At 41.0% G+C, this 12675-nt stretch overlaps 1 protein-coding gene across 2 annotated transcripts; it reads left to right on the top strand.

Moving 5' to 3' along the window:
• The first annotated feature begins 123 nt into the window (after positions 1-123).
• On the top strand, positions 124-10798 carry LOC121576465 (vascular cell adhesion protein 1). 2 transcript variants are annotated; one of them, XM_041889625.1, is made up of 6 exons: positions 124-403; positions 504-785; positions 985-1275; positions 1892-2149; positions 3846-3974; positions 10517-10798. In XM_041889625.1, the coding sequence occupies exons 1-6, from the start codon at positions 349-351 to the stop codon at positions 10621-10623; spliced, it is 1122 nt and encodes a 373-aa protein (XP_041745559.1). In that variant the 5' UTR covers positions 124-348; the 3' UTR covers positions 10624-10798. The 2 variants fall into 2 exon arrangements, with proteins under 2 accessions (XP_041745559.1, XP_041745558.1); XM_041889624.1 differs by having other exon boundaries at positions 3846-4121.
• Positions 10799-12675: the final 1877 nt, after the last annotated feature.

Genomic DNA, 12675 nt, shown 5'->3' with positions numbered 1-12675 from the left:
AATTGTAAATCAGTTTGTGTTCATTTTAATAAAACTATGTTTAAGTGCAAAAACTTTTTTTCAGATCTGGCTATTACAGGAGACTAGGGGTTTCTTTCAAAAGAAGCCCTTCTTTATCATCACTCTCAATCTCTCGCTCTCTCACACACGGTTTCCTTCCTGCCTTCAATGTTTTAATTGGACAATGGCTTTAACGAGTCTATAATAACAGGAAAAGATCTTGCTCAGCCCTTCTCGTCACATGCATCCTGGAATATCCAGTCAGGTCTTTTTAAAGTAAAAGGTGGATACCTTGCACGTTGAGTGGTCAAGCTCCGCAGCAAAACAAGCTCAATATTCTACCCGAAAATGGATATGAAAAAAATGCTACTTCTGCAACTGTGTGCCTTATTCCATGTCACAGGTAAACATAATTTATATGATCAATGAATTAATATTATTAATTCCATTTAAGCTATGGACATTCAATGTATTTAATTAATGTATTTATTGTTGTTTTGTAGTCGGTAGTCAGATCGAAGAAGTAGCCATTTCACCTCCTGGGAAAGAGGTATTTGTGCTGGCAGGTTCAGCCTTCCAGTTCACCTGTGCTTGCGTGGGTAGTTGTAAAACACCACAGTTCAGGTGGACAAGAGCTAGTACTGACTCTGATGGTACGCTAACCAAAAACGGCACTCTCAAATTATCCAACGTGACGCTTGAGGATGAGGGCCCATACACCTGCGAAGCAAAGTGCGATGGCAGTTCAGAGAAAAAACGAACAACTGTCAAGATGACTGTTTATGGTAAGTAGAAGAATTGTAGCATGTGATGACATAACCTCAAAAACTACTGTCAATGCCTTGAATAATGTCTTGAATAATTTGACATATTTACGCTGTAATAGATAATGCTAGTCTACTTTAGCCAAGGCCTAAATAACTTGTTTTGCCATCATGTGAAAGAGCAAAATCACTCTCCATCAACTTCTCTCTGGTTTTACAGCTTTTAGTCAACCTGTGTTGGTGATGCCAATTATTTTGATGGAAAATGTGGCTTCTGATGTAACATGCAGTGTTGATGCATTTGACCACGTTGACCATGTCCACATAAACTGGTATCTAGGAAGTGAGCTTCTTAAAAATGAAAGCCAGCAGCCATTGGATGCAGCTAAGGTGACAGACACACTGACTCTTACTCCCCTGAGGGCCCATACTGGGAAGAAACTGACCTGTGAAGTGAAAGCAGACATGAACAACAACTCAAAACAGAGTTTTTCCTATCTAGACATACACTGTGAGTACCTTATTACAATTCAGATTGACTTTAGAATGGGTATACAGTGTCTTCGTGATAGTCCCTAGTTAATTTGTGAAAAAATAATGGTAACACTTTACTGGAAGCATCCACGTATAATGCATTATGATGCAGCTATGCATTGTGAGACTTGTCATGAGCATGTTTGAACCCCTTTTGTATTGTATTATAATCATTTTATATCCCCTTTTTATAATGTATTATAATCCTAATGATCTGGACTAAAATACCAGACAGTTTGAGACGTTTGAAAATGTTACGCATAGAGAGACATAGCAAATAAGACTTTGATATAAGACATAATGAAGGCTCATAAATGCTTTTAACAAAGTTAGTGTTACCGAAATGATTCACTGTGTTCAAAGATGTCTCCTTCCAGCCTTGATGGCAGTACTGTACACTTAATGCTTGAGCTATTGAACTGTTTGACTTATGCTGAATTACTAATTGCCCTCAAGGCGCCACTCCCTAGGCACTCATGTAGATCAGACAGGATCGGATAGATCCTTAAGCAATATGATAACAGGCTGATGGGTATAAAAGCCTTGTAAACGTCCTCAGATATCTCATAGTAACGTGTGTTGTGGCGCTCCAGATGCACCCAAGGTCAACATCAGTGCTTCCTCGTCTGGGATGGAAGAGGAGGAAGTGGTGATGAGCTGCACAGGTGACGGTCACCCTGCCCCCACCATTGAGTGGGAGAAAAAAGGGGAAATCTGGCCCAAGAATCTTCATCGACACACACAAGGAATCGTCACGGGCCGGCTTCACCGCAGCAACCAAGGGGTTTACCAGTGTGTGGCCAAGAATATGGTGTCCGAGGCAAAGGAAGAGATGAAACTGGAGGTACAATGTAAGTGTACTACTAACTGCTTTAGTCAGGGGCCAACAAGCAGGGGTTCCACATTGCTAAGCTTAAGACACCTTATCTGATGGTACTGGAAATTTAATAATATCCCCACGGTAATTGTTATGACAATACATAATATTTAATTGTACTATTTGCATTTACAAATGACAGCATTTTGACAGCTATACACAACAAAAATATAAACACAACATGTAAAGTGTTGGTTTCATGAGCTGAAATAAAATATCCCTGAAATTTTCTATATGCACAAAAAGCTTATTTCTCTCAAATGTCATGCACAAATTTGTTTACATCCCTGTTAGTGAGCATTTCTCCTTTGCCAAGATAATCCATCCACCTGACAGATGTAGCATATCAAGAAGCTGATTAAACAGAATGATCATTACACAGGTGCACCTTGTGCTGGGGACAATAAAAGGCCACTCAAATGTGCATTTTTGTCACACAACACAATGCCACAGATGTCTCAAGTTGTGGGGGCGTGCAATTGGCAACACAGACTGCAGGAATGTCCACCAGAGCTGTTTCCAGATCATTTAATGTTCATTTCTCTACCATAAGCCACCTCCAATGTCGTTTTAGAGAATATGGCAGTACGTTCAACAGGCCTCACAACCGCAGACCACGTGTAACCACGCCAGCCCAGGACCTCCATATCCATCTTCTTTACCTGCGGGATCATCTGAGACCAGTGACCCGGACAGCTGATGAAACTGTGGGTTTGCACAACCAAAGAATTTCTGCACAAACTGTCAGAAACCATCTCAGGGAAGCTCATATGTGTGCTCGTCGTCCTAACGAGGGTCTTGACCTGACTGCAGTTCGGCGTCGTAACCGACTTCAGTGGGCAAATGCTCTCCTTCGATGGCCACTGGCACGCTGGAGAAGTGTGCTCTTCACGGATTAATCCCGGTTTCAACTGTACGGGGCAGAGGACATTGTGTGGGTCAGTGGTTTGCTGATGTCAACATTGTGAACAGAGTGCCCCATGGTGGCAGTGGGGTTATGGTATTGGCAGCCATAAGCTACGGACAACAAAAACAATAGCATTTTATCGATGGCAGTTTGAATGCAGAGAGATACCGTGACGAGATCCTGAAGCCCATTGTCGTGCCATTCATCCGCCGCCATCACCATGTTTCAGCATGATAGTGCATGGCCCCATGTTGCAAGGATCTGTACACAATTCCTGGAAGCTGAAAATGTCCCAGTTCTTCCATGGCCTGCATACTCACCAGACATGTCACCCATTGAGCATGTTTGGGATGCTCTGGATCGACGTGTGTTCCAGTTCCCGCCAATATCCAGCAACATTGCACAGCCATTGAAGAGGAGTGGGACAACATTCCACAGGCCACAATCAACAGCCTGATCAACTATATGCGAACAACATGTGTTGCACTGCATGAGGCAAATGGTGGTCACACCAGATACTGTCTGGTTTTCTGATCCATGCCCCTGCCTTTTTTATAAAGGTATCTGTGACCAACAGATGCACCTCTGTATTCCCAGTCATGTGAAATCCATACATTAGGGCCTAATTAATTGATTTCAGTTGACTGATTTCCTTATGAACTGTAGCTCAACATCTTTGAAATTGAAATGTGACATTTTTGTTCAGTTTATATGCTTCCATATTATCTATGCATTTTTAACAACATTTGTTTGATCTTTGCAGATGGACCAGCAAACACAAGTATCCAGGCCTTCTCACTGCAGGCCATGTCCTATGGGGTTCAGCTGAACCTTACCTGCTTGTCAGACATGCAACCCAAAGCCAAGCAGTACGTCTGGACCAGGATCCCAGGTATGGCCCTACCCAAGGAGGCCGTGGTTACAAACAGCCATTTAATCATAGAGAACTTCCAAGAGCACCACCAAGGCATCTATGAGTGTAGAGTGATTCACCACAGTGGGAATACAGAGAGAGCATTCTTTACCGCCTCTGTACAAGGTACGTAATAGCCACCTGTGTGTTGTCATGTGTTGTCATATTTTCTGCCTTGTAATTTTAGCATTTGTATTTATTAGGGATCCCCATTAGCTCTTGCCAAGGCAGCAGCTACTCTTCTTGGGGTCCAAACATATTAAAGCACTTACAATACATATAAAACCAAATATAAAACAGTACATCATTTAACATTGTTACACCACTACCTATCTACAATACAAGATGTTTAATACCACCATACAACAATATCACAATGTGTGCATATGCATGTGTCTATACCCTTGTGTGTGTCTCTTCACAGTCCCCGTTGTTCCATAAGGTGTATTTTTACCTGTAAAAAAAAAAATCTGATTCTACTGCTTGCATAAGTTACCTGATGTGGAATAGAGTTCCATGTAGTCATGGCTCTATGTAGTACTGTGCGCCTCCCATAGTCTGTTCTGGAATTGGGGACTGTGAAGAGACCTCTGGTTGCATGTCTTGTTGGGTATGCATGGGTTTCCGAGCTGTGTGATAGTAGTGTAAACAGACAGCTCGGTACATTCAGCTTGTCAACACCTCTTACAAAAACAAGCAGTGATGAAGTCAATCTCTCTTCCACTTTGAGCCATGAGAGACTGACATGCATGCCATTAATGTTAGCTCTCCATGTACTTTTAAGGGCCAGCCGTGCTGCCCTGTTCTGAGACAACTGCAATTTTTACAAGTCCCTCTTTGTGGCACCTGACCACACTACTGAACAGTAGTCCAGGTGTGACAAAACTAGGACCTTTAGGGCCTGCCTTGTTGATAGTGTTGTTTAAAAGGCAGAGCAGCGCTTTATTATGGACAGACTTCTCCCCATCTTAGCTACTGTTGTATCAATATGTTTTGACCATGACAGTTTACTATCCAGGGTTACTCCAAACAGTTTAGTCACCTCAACTTGTTCAATTTCCACATTATTCATTACGAGATGTAGTTGAGGTTTAGGGTTTAGTGAATGATTTGACCCAAATACAATGCTTTTAGTTTTGGAAATATTCAGGACTAACTTATTCCTTGCCACCCATTCTGAAACTAACTGCAACTCTTTAAGTGTTGCAGTTATTTCAGTTGCTGTAGTAGCTGACGTGTATAGTGTTGAGTCATCCGCATACATAGACACACTGGCTTTACCCAGTAAATGAAAATATGGCAAATAGGAGTGGCAATATCGTCCGTTATTATCCTAAGCAATTTTCCATCCAAGTTGTCATACCTCGGTGGCTTGTCATTGTTAATAGACAACAATAATCTTTTCACCTCTTCCACACTCACATTACGGAATTAAAAATTACAATGCTTGTGTTTCATAATTTGGCCAGATATACTTGGATGTGTAGTGTCAGCAATTGTTGCTGGCATGTCATGCCTAAGTTTGTTAATCTTGCCAATGAAAAAATTATTAAAGTAGTTGGCAATAATCAGTTGGTTTTGTGATGAATGAGCCATCTGATTCAATGAATGGAGCTGAGTTTGCCTTTTTTCCTAAAATGTCATTTAAGGTGCTCCAAAGCTTTTTACTTTCATTCTTTATGTCATTTATCCTTGTTTCATAGTGTTGTTTCTTCTTCTTTTTATTCAGTTTAGTTACATGATTTCTCAATTTGCAATACGTTTGCCAATCGGTTGTGCAGCCAGACTTATTTGCCATTCCTTTTGCCTCATCCCTCTCAACCATACAATTGTTCAATTCCTCATCAAACCACGGGGATTTAACAGTTTTTCTTAATGGGTGCATGCTTATTAGTAACTGGAATAAGCAATTTCATAAATGTGTCAAGTGCAGTGTCTGTTTGCTCCTCATTACACACCACGGACCAACATATATTCTTTACATCAACAACATAGGAATCACTACAAAACGTATTGTACAGTGGGGAAAAAAAGTATTTAGTCAGCCATCAATTGTGCAAGTTCTCCCACTTAAAAAGATGAGAGAGGCCTGTAATTTTCATCATAGGTACACGTCAACTATGACAGACAAAATGAGAAAGAAAATTCCAGAAAATCACATTGTAGGATTTTTAATGAATTTATTTGCAAATTATGGTGGAAAATAAGTATTTGGTCAATAACAAAAGTTTCTCAATACTTTGTTATATACTATTTGTTGGCAATGACACAGGTCAAACGTTTTCTGTAAGTCTTCACAAGGTTTTCACACACTGTTGCTGGTATTTTGGCCCATTCCTCCATGCAGATCTCCTCTAGAGCAGTGATGTTTTGGGGCTGTCGCTGGGCAACACAGACTTTCAACTCCCCTCCAAAGATTTTCTATGGGGTTGAGATCTGGAGACTGGCTAGGCCACTCCAGGAACTTGAAATGCTTCTTACGAAGCCACTCCTTCGTTGCCCGGGCGGTGTGTTTGGGATCATTGCCATGCTGAAAGACCCAGCCACGTTTCATCTTCAATGCCCTTGCTGATGGAAGGAGGTTTTCACTCAAAATCTCACGATACATGGCCCCATTCATTCTTTCCTTTACACGGATCAGTCGTCCTGGTCCCTTTGCAGAAAAACAGCCCCAAAGCATGATGTTTCCACCCCCATGCTTCACAGTAGGTATGGTGTTCTTTGGATGCAACTCAGCATTCTTTGTCCTCCAAATACGACGAGTTGAGTTTTTACCAAAAAGTTCTATTTTGGTTTCATCTGACCATATGACATTCTCCAAATCCTCTTCTGGATCATCCAAATGCACTCTAGCAAACTTCAGACGGGCCTGGACATGTACTGGCTTAAGCAGAGGGACACGTCTGGCACTGCAGGATTTGAGTCCCTGGCGGCGTAGTGTGTTACTGATGGTAGGCTTTGTTACTTTGGTCCCAGCTCTCTGCAGGTCATTCACTAGGACCCCCGTGTGGTTCTGGGATTTTTGCTCACCGTTCTTGTTATCATTTTGACCCCACGGGGTGAGATCTTGCGTGGAGCCCCAGATCTAGGGAGATTATCAGTGGTCTTGTATGTCTTCCATTTCCTAATAATTGCTCCCACAGTTGATTTCTTCAAACCAAGCTGCTTACCTATTGCAGATTCAGTCTTCCCAGCCTGGTGCAGGTCTACAATTTTGTGTCTGGTGTCCTTTGACAGCTCTTTGGTCTTGGCCATAGTGGAGTTTGGAGTGTGACTGTTTGAGGTTGTGGACAGGTGTCTTTTATACTGATAACAAGTTCAAACAGGTGCCATTAATACAGGTAACGAGTGGAGGACAGAGGAGCCTCTTAAATAAGAAGTTACAGGTCTGTGAGAGCCAGAAATCTTGCTTGTTTGTAGGTGACCAAATATTTATTTCCCACCATAATTTGCAAATAAATTCATTAAAAATCCTACAATGTGATTTTCTGGAATTTTCTTTCTCATTTTGTCTGTCATAGTTGACGTGTACCTATGATGAAAATTACAGGCCTCTCTCATCTTTTTAAGTGGGAGAACTTGCACAATTGGTGACTGACTAAATACTTTTTTCCCCCACTGTATGACCTCTTATACACAATATTAGGCCCAGCCTTTGGAACTTTGGTTTTTCTAGATATGGCTACTAAATTGTGATCACTACATCCAATGGATTTGGATACTGCTTTCAAACAAATCTCTGCAGCATTAGTAAAGATATGATCAATACATGTTGATGATTTAATTCCTGTACTGTTTGTAACCAACCTGGTAGGTTGACTGATAACCTGAACCAGGTTGCAGGCACTGGTTACAGTTTGAAGCTTTCTCTTGAGTGGGCAGCCTGATGAAAGCCAGTCAAAATTTAAATCACCCAGAAAGTATACCTCTCTATTGATATCACATACATTATCAAGCATTTCACACATGTTATCCAGATACTGACTGTTAGCACTTGGTGGTCTATAGCAGCTTCCCACCAGAATTGGCTTCAGGTGAGGTAGATGAACCTGTAGCCATATTACTTCAACAGTATTTAACATGAGATCCTCTCTAATCTTCACAGGAATGTGGTTCTGAATATAAACAGCAACACTTCCACCATTGGCATTTCTATATTTTCTGTAAATGTTATAACCTTTTATTGCTATCAATGTATCATCAAAGGTATTATCTAAGTGAGTTTCATAGGTAGTCAGAATATGAATGTCATCTGTTACTAGCAAATTATTGATTTAAAGAACCTTGTTTCTTAAGCTACATATGTTAACATGGGCTATTTTGAGCACTTTTCTTCTGGGATGCTTACTTGTTTTTATTGCTTTACTGGGAAGCTTAGCAGCAGTAGATGTGCTCATGTTTTTTATGTTAGTGCAGGGTGAGCTGCCTCCTCGGGCACACCGGCTCAGTGCTAACAGTATAAATCTGGTTCCTAGGCACATGATCACTGGTTCCTAGGTAATGATTTCCTCCATCAATAAATTGATATAAATGTACAGAATTACCAGTACATGTATAAGTCAGGGCTCTCCAACCCTCTTCCTGGAGAGCTACCATCCCGTTTTCAATCCAACCCCAGTTGTAACTAACTGATTCAGTTTATCAACCAGCTAATTATTAGAATCAGGTGCGCTAGATTAGGGTTGGAGCGAAAACCTATAGGACAGTTTCTCTCCAGGAACAGGGTGTAAGTACAGTGGGGAGAACAAGTATTTGATACACTGCCGATTTTGCAGGTTTTCCTACTTACAAAGCATGTAGAGGTCTGTAATTTTTATCATAGGTACACTTCAACTGTGAGAGACGGAATCTAAAACAAAAATCCAGAAATTCACATAGTATGATTTTTAAGTAATTAATTTGCATTTTATTGCATGACATAAGTATTTGATCACCTACCAACCAGTAAGAATTCCGTCTCTCACAGACCTGTTTGAACTCCTTACCTGTATAAAAGACACTTGTCCACACACTCAATCAAACAGACTCCAACCTCTCCACAATGGCCAAGACCAGAGAGCTGTGTAAGGACATCAGGGATACAATTGTAGACCTGCACAAGGCTGGGATGGGCTACAGGACAATAGGCAAGCAGCTTGGTGAGAAGGCAACAACTGTTGGCGCAATTATTAGAAAATGGAAGAAGTTCAAGATGACGGTCAATCATCCTCAGTCTGGGGCTCCATGCAAGATCTCACCTCAGGGGCATCAATGATCATGAAGAAGGTGAGGGATCAGCCCAGAACTACACGGCAAGACCTGGTCAATGACCTGAAGAGAGCTGGGACCACAGTCTCAAAGAAAACCATTAGTAACACACTACGCCGTCATGGATTAAAATCCTGCAGCGCACGCAAGGTCCCCCTGCTCAAGCCAGCACATGTCCAGGCCCGTCTGAAGTTTGCCAATGACCATCTGGATGATCCAGAGGAGGAATGGGAGAAGGTCATGTGGTCTGATGAGACAAAAATAGAGCTTTTTGGTCTAAACTCCACTCGCCGTGTTTGGAGGAAGAAGAAGGATGAGTACAACCCCAAGAACACCATCCCAACCGTGAAGCATGGAGGTGGAAACATCATTCTTTGGGGATGCTTTTCTGCAAAGGGGACAGGATGACTGCACCGTATTGAGGGTAGGATGGATGGGCCATGTATCGCGAGATCTTGGCCAACAACCTCCTTCCCTCAGTAAGAGCATTGAAGAGACAACGACCCGAAACACACAGCCAGGGCAACTAAGGAGTGGCTCCGTAAGAAGCATCTCAAGGTCCTGGAGTGGCCTAGCCAGTCTCCAGACCTGAACCCAATAGAACATCTTTGGAGGGAGCTGAAAGTCCGTATTGCCCAGCGACAGCCCCGAAACCTGAAGGATCTGGAGAAGGTCTGTATGGAGGAGTGAGCCAAAATCCCTGCTGCAGTGTGTGCAAACCTGGTCAAGACCTACAGGAAATGTATGATCTCTAATTGCAAAGAAAGGTTTCTGTACCAAATATTAAGTTCTGCTTTTCTGATGTATCAAATACTTATGTCATGCAATAACATGCAAATTAATTACTTAAAAATCATACAATGTGATTTTCTGGATTTTTGTTTTAGATTCCGTCTCTCACAGTTGAAGTGTACCTATGATAACAATTACAGACCTCTACATGCTTTGTAAGTAGGAAAACCTGCAAAATCGGCAGTGTATCAAATACTTGTTCTCCCCACTGTAAATAGCAAATATCAAGGAATTAAGTGGTTAAAAAGTACTGATTTATAGATCGAGAGTCATTTGTAATAAGGAAACATAGAGGTTTTTACATGGAAGACTAACCAGTCAGAGCTTAATGCTGTTAATATTTCCAGTTCCACATCTTTAAACTAAGATTTCCAGTTCCACATCTTTAAACAGCTTAGTAATACAGGCTTTTGCATGTCTTGCACCCCATTCCCTAAAATGCCATGTTATCTAACTGTGGTGTCCCTCTGTTGTACCTGCAGCGGAGACCAAGTCTACTCAGTTGGTGGCTGCAGTGACTGGCAGTCTTGTCAGTGGAATCACAGGAGGGATCGTGGCAGGATTCATGTTAGCTAAATGGCTCGAGTGATGCTACCTTAGATCATCTCACTGTGTGGGATCTATTCCAGAGCCATTCAGATGGTCTCACCCAGAGTGCCTTACAGTCAATTCATACAGCGAAGGAGCTTAACAGCTAGTAATGTACAGTGCCTTCAGAAAGTATTCATACCCCTTGACTTATTCCACATTTTGTTGTGTTACAGCCGGAATTCAAAATGGATTAAATATATTTTTTAATAACGTTGATTTAAGTCCAAACTGTAACTAGGCCACCCAGGAACATTCAATGTCGTCTTGGTAAGCAACTCCAGTGTATATTTGGCCTTGTGTTTTAGGTTATTGTCCTGCTGAAAGGTGAATTTGTCTCCCAGTATCTGTTGGAAAGCAGACTGAACTAGGTTTTCCTCTAGGATTTTGCTTGTGCTTAACTCTATTCTGTTTCTTTTTATTTAAAAAAAACCTCCCTAGTCCTTGCTGATTACAGGCATACCCATAACATGATGCAGCCACCACCATGCTTGAAAATATGAAGAGTGGTACTCAGTGATATGTTGTGTTGGATTTGCCCCAAACATAACACTATGAATTCAGGAAAAAAAAAGTTAATTTCTTTGCCACATTGTTTGCAGTTTTATTTTTGTGCCTTTTTGCAAACAGGATGCATGTTTTGGAATTTGTTTATTCTGTATAGGCTTCCTTCTTTTCACTCTGTTAATTAGGTTAGTATTGTGGTGTTTTCTCCTATCACAGCCATTAAACTCTGTAACTGTTTTAAAGTCACCATTGGCCTCATGGTGAAATCCTTGAGCGGTTTCCTTCCTCTCCTGCAACTGAGTTAGGAAGAAAGCCTGTATCTTTGTAGTGACTGGGTGTATGGATACACCATCCAAAGTGCCATTGATAACTTTACCATGCTCAAAGGGATATTCAATGTCATATTTTTTAACCAATAGGTGCCCTTCTTTGCGAGGCATTGGATATCCTCCCTGGTCTTTGTGACTGAATCTGTGTTTGAAATTCAATGCTTGACTGATGGACCTAACAGATAATTGTATGTGTGGGGTACAGAGATGAGGTAGTCAATCAAAGATCATCTTAAACACTATTATTGCACACAAGTCCATGCAACTTGTGTGACTTGTTAAGCACATTTTTACTCCTGAACTTATTTAGGATTGCCATAGCAAAGGGGTTGAATACTTATTGACACAAGACATTTCAGCTTTTCATTTTTAATTAATTTGTACAAATTTCTGAAAACATTATGGGGTATTGTGTGTAGGCCACTGACAGAATCTCAAAATGTGGAAAAATTCAAGGGGTACGAATACTTTCTGAAGGCACCGTATGAAGGCTAATATTGAAAGTACCTATGTCTAATCTCTGTTATTGTACTGCATATATTACCAATTACTGTGGGTGGAAAAGATAGATAGAAAGCAATTTGTTTGTTTAGCCGTTCAAAGGAACAATGGGCATTGTAATAGTCTGCATGACTGAGGAATTAAGTCATTTTCAGACGCCCAGCTTCATTATAGTTGCAATCCAGGATCTTAAGCACAACAAATTCGTAACATATAGTACGAATTAGATTTGTGACATATCATACCAATTGGATGACGTAGTACATAATTTTATGACGTAGTAAACAAAAAACGGGGACTACTTTTAACTCGTGAGCACCACTTTCAAAACTACTGGCTGAAATTCTACAGTTTGAGAATGCATCTTTAATTAAAGGAAATATTTGTGTTTGTATGGTATTTTATACACTGAGTGTACAAAACATTAGGAACACCTGCTCTTTCCATGACATAGACTGACCAGGTGAATCCAGGTGAAAGCTACAGTGAGGGAAAAAAGTATTTGATCCCCTGCTGATTTTGTACGTTTGCCCACTGACAAAGAAATGATCAGTCTATAATTTTAATGGTAGGTTTATTTGAACAGTGAGAGACAGAATAACAACAAAAAAATCCAGAAAAACGCATGTCAAAAATGTTATAAATTGATTTGCAATTTAATGAGGGAAATAAGTATTTGACCCCCTCTCAATCAGAAAGATTTCTGGCTCCCAGGT

The sequence above is a fragment of the Coregonus clupeaformis genome, chromosome 11, assembly GCF_020615455.1.
Source record: "Coregonus clupeaformis isolate EN_2021a chromosome 11, ASM2061545v1, whole genome shotgun sequence".
NCBI classification, from domain to species: domain Eukaryota; kingdom Metazoa; phylum Chordata; class Actinopteri; order Salmoniformes; family Salmonidae; genus Coregonus; species Coregonus clupeaformis.
Note: the sequence above shows the minus strand (reverse complement) of the source record. Positions and strands in the feature narration are given on the sequence as shown.